Source organism: Tachysurus vachellii, chromosome 3 (genome assembly GCF_030014155.1).
Source record: "Tachysurus vachellii isolate PV-2020 chromosome 3, HZAU_Pvac_v1, whole genome shotgun sequence".
NCBI classification, from domain to species: domain Eukaryota; kingdom Metazoa; phylum Chordata; class Actinopteri; order Siluriformes; family Bagridae; genus Tachysurus; species Tachysurus vachellii.
Window position 1 is genome coordinate 32,288,862 of NC_083462.1, and position 6,221 is coordinate 32,295,082.

A 6,221-nucleotide genomic window follows, 5' to 3' on the forward strand; every position below is an offset into this window, starting at 1 on the left:
ATTACAGAAGGACGTTTAAAGCTTATCCCTCTGACCGCAAAGCCATCTTTCCATTCTTGCTGTAATTAACCGTTTTTTTTGTTTGTTTATTTTATAAAATATATAAACGTCGAAACTGTGATAAATTATATGAAAAACAATGAGAAGAGAAACATAATAGAAGATAAAACAGAAGCCTGGACAGCAGTTTGTAATGAATCTACAACATGAATTGAGCTCACACCTAAAAGTGCTCTAAAAACTCCAACATTTCCTACACTGCTGTACGAAAACACCTGACTTTATTATTCAATGTACAACAGCCTAGCAACTGCCTACCGACAAGAGAGCACCCACCTAGCAACACACAAAATACCATAGCAACCAGCTGGAATACTTATAGGCCCTGAAGAGCAACACATAAAATACCATAGCAACCAGCTGGAATACTGATGGGCCCTGAAGAGCAACACACAAAATACCATAGCAACCAGCTGGAATACTGATGGGCCCTGAAGAGCAACACATAAAATACCATAGCAACCAGCTGGAATACTGATAGGCCCTGAAGAGCAACACATAAAATACCATAGCAACCAGCTGGAATACTGATAGGCCCTGAAGAGCAACACACAAAATACCATAGCAACCAGCTGGAATACTTATAGGCCCTGAAGAGCAACACATAAAATACCATAGCAACCAGCTGGAATACTGATAGGCCCTGAAGAGCAACACATAAAATACCATAGCACCTGCCGAGCCATACATAAAATAAACCTGGGATACGTATAGCACCTGCCTAGCAACACACAAAATGCCATAGTAACTACCTAGCAACACTCAAAATACCATAGCAACCACCTAGCAACACACAAAACACCATAACAAGCCCCTGGGATACAGATAGCACCTGTCTAGCAACAAGATAGTAACCACCTAGCAACACACAAACCTAGCAACAAGCTGGGGTAAAATAGCAACCAATCAGCTTCCACCTCAGAACACCTTAGCAAGTACATGAAATACAATAGCAACCACTTGGGTTAACCATAACACCTGAAATACAACAAGCTAAAAAAAAATAGATAAACATCGCATTAGTAAAACACAAGTAATTAAAAGACGTGTGTGAATCTGAATATCCAACTTAGTATGTGTTTTAAAAAAGTAGCTGTATGGTGTAGAGTACATCCAGTACATCATTACACATCACCATGCTAGAGTTCCGTCATACAATAGTGCAAAATATCCAGTGAAATCCCAGAATGCATTCGAAACCGTAACTGCTATAATAATAATAATAATAATAATAATAATAATAATAGTTTGGAAAGAAATAGTAAATAGCAGCATTTTAGACCAAGAGTGATGATCCTGATTTGAGTTTTTATTGCACACCAAAAATGAATTCACAAAAAATACAAACCTTTTCAAGGAAATGAAAATGTGGATAGTGTTTTGATGAAGGTGATGCAACTGAACATTAATTCACAGATTTATCGGACACTTTACAGTATGAAGGAAAGTTTCTCCTCGTCCTAGATCACATGCAGCAGTCAGTTCAGACATAACATGCTATCATATGTTCATCTTATTTCTAACGGGCTTGTTCTTTAGTATTGACCTGGAGCTTTGAGACGAAAATTCCTAACAAAATTACTGAAATTTGTTGCAACCTCACTGTCCACTTAATTAGGAACACCTACATGTTCAAGCAGTTATCTAATCATCCAATCATGTGGCAGCAGCATGATGTATAGAATCATACACATACGTGTCAAGAGCTTCAATTCATGTTCACATCCGTCATCAGAATGAAGAAAAAGTCTGATCTCTGGGACTGTAGCTGTGGCTTGGTTGTAGCACATGGGCTGGTTTGAGTATTTGAGAAACACATGATCTTCTGCTGGGATTTTCACACCACGCAACAGTTTCTTGAGTTTACACAGAACGGTGCAGAAAACAAAAAAAACATTAAGTGAGTGACGGATCTATGTGTGGAAACACCTCGTTGATGAGAGAGTTCAGATGAAAATAGACAGATTGGTTTGAGCTGCCAGGAAAGATAAAGTAAGCCATATAATCACTCAAGCAGAACAACACATTGGGCTTGACTCCTGTCAGCTAAGAACAGGAATCTGAGGCTATTTATGCAAGTCTGTGCTCATGATACCCTCAGAGTCTTGTTCTTGGCTGACAGGAGAGAAACCTGATGAGGTCTTCTGCTTTTGTATTATTATTAACATCAAGGTTTGATATACAACATATGCCGAGATGCTTTTCTGTTATCATATGACTTACTATATCCTTCCTGTCAGCTTGAATCAATCTGGCCATTCTCCTCAGATCTCTCATCAACGAGGTGTTTTCACACACAGAACCGTCGCTCACACAATGCATTCTGGTTTTTCTTCTTCTATCCCTTATAAACTCTACAGACTGTTGTGTGTGAAAATCCCAGCAAGAGATCAACAGTTTCTCAAATACTCAAACCAGCCCATCTAAAAACCATACCACGATTAAGGTCACAGAGATCAGACTTTTTCTTCCTTCTGATGTTTGATGTGAACATAAAACGAAGCTCTTGATCCTCACCCATATGATTTTATGTATTACGCTGCTGCCACATAATTGGTTAATTAGATAAACGCTTGAAAGTGCAGGCGTTCCTAATAAAGTGGACGACAAGTGTAGGTCGTTCTTTTTAAGCCTCCAGTGTCTGGAGTGTTTGGCTGCCTTTATAAAGTTACTGTAGCACTGGAAGTGGATTGAGGAAGCTAGTTAAGTAAAAGACTCTGGGTTAGAGAATTTTCTATTATTTGTTCGGAAAAAGGTGCAAAAACTAAAAAACTAAAGCAAAGAAAACAGAGTTTGCTGATTAACTACATACCATACATCTTATTCCTGGCTTAACTGTTCCTCGGGATCTTTGCACTGCTGGAATTTCCACAGCAGCTGCAGGATTTACATCAGAGTGAGATATCGCTTAAAGTCTCTTTCACTCACCTCTTCAAATGTTGTTGTTATTTCAGAGGAATGTCCAGGTTTGTGCAAAAAGAATCGTACTATAATACATCGTAATACAAATAAATAGGAGCGAGAGTATGCAATGATGATACAAAAGTAGGAATGCCATGGAAATGTGAGAAGTTCAGGATATGAACAGTGGATTTTCCAGACTGTGATATGTAGGATTTATTTGTTTGTGCTCTTTATAGCAGGTGATTTCCGTCCTTTTGGAATTGTCACTGCGACAACTACGGAGATAAATTGCACAGACTGTACAGCAGTGATGTTTCTGTAACATATAGAACATAAACTGAAATTCTTTGCGGTGGGTAAAAACGTGTCTTAAACCCACTAAAAGACACTGATTGTGAATCTGTTTAATAATCGCAGTCTGGAAAATCCACCTATATTTCGGATGACAGTTAAAGTGAATATGTTTTAAACCCCTGCGAAGTGGGTGTTGATTGAGCTGAATTTACGAAGCTGGAATTCCTCCACCGATGGGCGGAGCGGAGAGAGGAGGCAGGAGAAGAGACTTCAGCTTGAGCGACATGGCAGCGATTTCTGGGTCCTGAGACTCGTACATCTTCACCAGTCTGGCAAACTTCAGAACACCTGAACAAATAACCAAAGCAAAGAGGATATGCTCAAGAGGACATATTTACAGATGACTATAATGTCCAGAAAAGCCATGAGTTATCTTCTTGATTAGACGTGCATGCTGTATAGCCTGGATCTATTTTTTACTTTCCACTGGAAAAGCTAGCAGTAGGTTTGTCTGCGCTTGACAAACATGTCGATATTAGTGTCTGTTACTTGAGAAGGCAACTCAGAAATCTCTAGCTACACCATCATGGACGCTACAGTGATCATACAGCTTCAATAGCAGAGACCGGGAGTCTCTGTGGTCTCCATGGTTAACGAATGACCTTCGAGAAATCGCTGTACCACAAACACATCACAGTGTACCACTGGCAACAAGATGTAATGATAGAATGCAGGATTAAAAAAAAAAAACTCATGTTTTTTTTTCTAAACTTCTGTATGACTTCTGGGGATTGGAATAAAACTGAATCATATTGTATGCACTTAAATTTTTAGGGTACAGTTTAAATAGGTCCCTTATATTCATGGCTCCATCAGTCAGCACCGCGTAAAGGACTCTTTGCCATCATTTGAAGACAGGATTTGACTTTTATTTTTATTCAACACACCGACAGCCATGCTGCCAGGTACCATTCTACAGAAAAGTCTCCATCAGCGAACGATTTCGACAAGACAAACATATTACAACTAGAATGAGTCTCCTGGTTATGCAATGGCACTTTTAGAGCAAGATCTTTCGTATCATCCGTCGAGCAAAAGATGAAATCGATAAAAGGTTATAAGAACGGTGTCTCACCTTCTCCTTCGTTATTGAAGCCGTAAGCCTTGATCACTTCCTGCTGGATTTGTGTAGCCACAGGAAGAACCAGCTGGAGCATCTTCCCCATGTCATTACAGGCACTTTCTCTGGCCTCCTCCATCCGAGAGGCATTCTCAGGCACAGAGAAAGCCTGGATCACCTCACTCATCACCACTGTAAACACAAACACACACACACACACACACACACACACACACACACACACACACACACACACACTGAGATGGACAGGTCCACATGAACAGGCTGCAGCTCATGAGGATGACTGAGGACTTGATCTTTACCTCTGGCTTGTTCTATTGTCAGTGTGGGCTGTTGGGCTGGAGCTGATGCCATTCTGGGTTAATGTTTAAAACACAAAAGTACACAGATTTTTCTAAATAAAATAAAACATAACACAATGCCAACATGTTCACAGGACAAGCAAATAAACAGGAAACACAAATAATAACCTACATTTCAATACAACAGCTAGATATAAACACCTATATATAAATATATCTACAGCTAGAACTAACAAACATGAATTAAACTGAGAAATCAACCTGAAAAGCTCTGCACAAAAGGAAATCTTTTCACGGTAGGTTTAAGTATTTACTTACAATACAATTAACAAACAACTGACTTTAAAGTTACACCAAGCGCTTGGCTACGCGTTATTTTCTTTATCCCACCCGTATTCCAACAACTCGCTTCCTGAGCGGAACGATTATTCAGTTCATTGGCTAACAACAGACGCTTAAAATCTACGAACCAATCACATCACCGACTACCGACTATATTAACCAATCCCGTTGCAGAAGGATGGGTTTGGCGAAATACGGGTGAGAAAATAAAATGTTCGTATATCTTGACAAGAAGTCAACAAATGCACGGCAGTTCCGGGTGTTACACTGATTAGTGCGACCATCAGAAACGTCCGTGTGCAACATGTTAAACAAAAGTAGTCGAAACAGGCTGTATAGCTTTGGTTATTGACAAAGTTATTGATTTTAAAATCGCCCACAACATTATAGTGTAGTTAAATATAGACCTACAGTGTAAGTGTTTATATGGTGGTGGAGAGAGAGAGAGAGAGAGAGAGAGAGAGAGAGAGAGAGAGAGACAGGGAGAGAGACAGGGAGAGAGAGAGAGAGAGAGAGAGAGACAGAGAGACAGGGAGAGAGAGAGAGAGAGAGAGAGAGAGAGAGAGAGAGAGAGAGAGAGAGAGAGAGAGAGAGAGAGAGAGAGACAGGGAGAGAGAGAGAGAGAGAGAGAGAGACAGGGAGAGAGAGAGAGAGAGAGAGAGAGACAGGGAGAGAGAGACAGGGAGAGAGAGAGAGACAGGGAGAGAGAGAGAGACAGAGAGAGAGAGAGAGAGAGAGGGAGAGAGAGAGACAGCAAAAGAGAGAGAGAGAGAGACAGGGAGAGAGAGAGACAGGGAGAGAGAGAGAGAGAGAGAGAGAGACAGGGAGAGAGAGACAGGGAGAGAGAGAGAGACAGGGAGAGAGAGAGAGACAGGGAGAGAGAGACAGGGAGGGAGAGAGAGACAGGGAGAGAGAGAGAGAGACAGGGAGAGAGAGACAGGGAGAGAGAGAGGGAGACAGGGAGAGAGAGAGAGACAGGGAGAGACAGGGAGAGAGAGAGACAGACAGAAAGAGAGAGCGAGACAGGGAGAGAGAGAGACAACAAGAGAGACAGGGCAAGAGAGAGAGACAGACAGACAGAGAGAGAGGGAGAGAGAGAGAGAGAGAGAGAGAGAGAGAGAGACAGGGGAGAGAGAGAGAGAGAGAGAGAGAGAGAGAGAGAGAGAGAGAGAACAAGA

At 41.1% G+C, this 6,221-nt stretch overlaps 2 protein-coding genes across 6 annotated transcripts in view; one reads left to right on the top strand and one right to left on the bottom strand.

Annotated features, from left to right (window-relative positions):
• The window catches only part of srd5a3 (steroid 5 alpha-reductase 3), a 4,803-nt gene extending 4,629 nt beyond the window's left edge, over positions 1–174 (top strand). Inside the window, exon 5 of the mRNA XM_060866835.1 lies at positions 1–174. This exon is cut by the window's left edge and continues 195 nt beyond it. Within this exon, the coding sequence (XP_060722818.1) occupies positions 1–65 (65 nt within the window). The 3' untranslated portion in view covers positions 66–174.
• Positions 175–1,348: 1,174 nt separating this feature from the next.
• grcc10 (gene rich cluster, C10 gene) lies at positions 1,349–5,170 on the bottom strand. 5 transcript variants are annotated; one of them, XM_060866837.1, is made up of 4 exons: positions 5,020–5,170; positions 4,702–4,754; positions 4,394–4,570; positions 1,349–3,606 (listed from the first exon to the last, which is right to left on the bottom strand). In XM_060866837.1, the coding sequence occupies exons 2-4, from the start codon at positions 4,751–4,753 to the stop codon at positions 3,467–3,469; spliced, it is 369 nt and encodes a 122-aa protein (XP_060722820.1). In that variant the 5' UTR covers position 4,754; positions 5,020–5,170; the 3' UTR covers positions 1,349–3,466. The 5 variants fall into 5 exon arrangements, with proteins under 5 accessions (XP_060722820.1, XP_060722821.1, XP_060722819.1 ...); XM_060866838.1 differs by having other exon boundaries at positions 5,043–5,140; XM_060866836.1 differs by having other exon boundaries at positions 4,702–4,793; positions 5,020–5,135.
• Positions 5,171–6,221: the final 1,051 nt, after the last annotated feature.

Excerpts from the sequence above, each read along its gene's own strand:
- grcc10 (XM_060866837.1), bottom strand. The coding sequence starts at position 4,753 with ATGGCATCAGCTCCAGCCCAACAGCCCACACTGACAATAGAACAAGCC. Across the intron at positions 4,571-4,701 it reads GACAATAGAACAAGCCAGAG|TGGTGATGAGTGAGGTGATC; the intron begins GTAAAGATCAAG and ends TTGTGTTTACAG. Across the intron at positions 3,607-4,393 it reads CTTCAATAACGAAGGAGAAG|GTGTTCTGAAGTTTGCCAGA; the intron begins GTGAGACACCGT and ends TTATTTGTTCAG.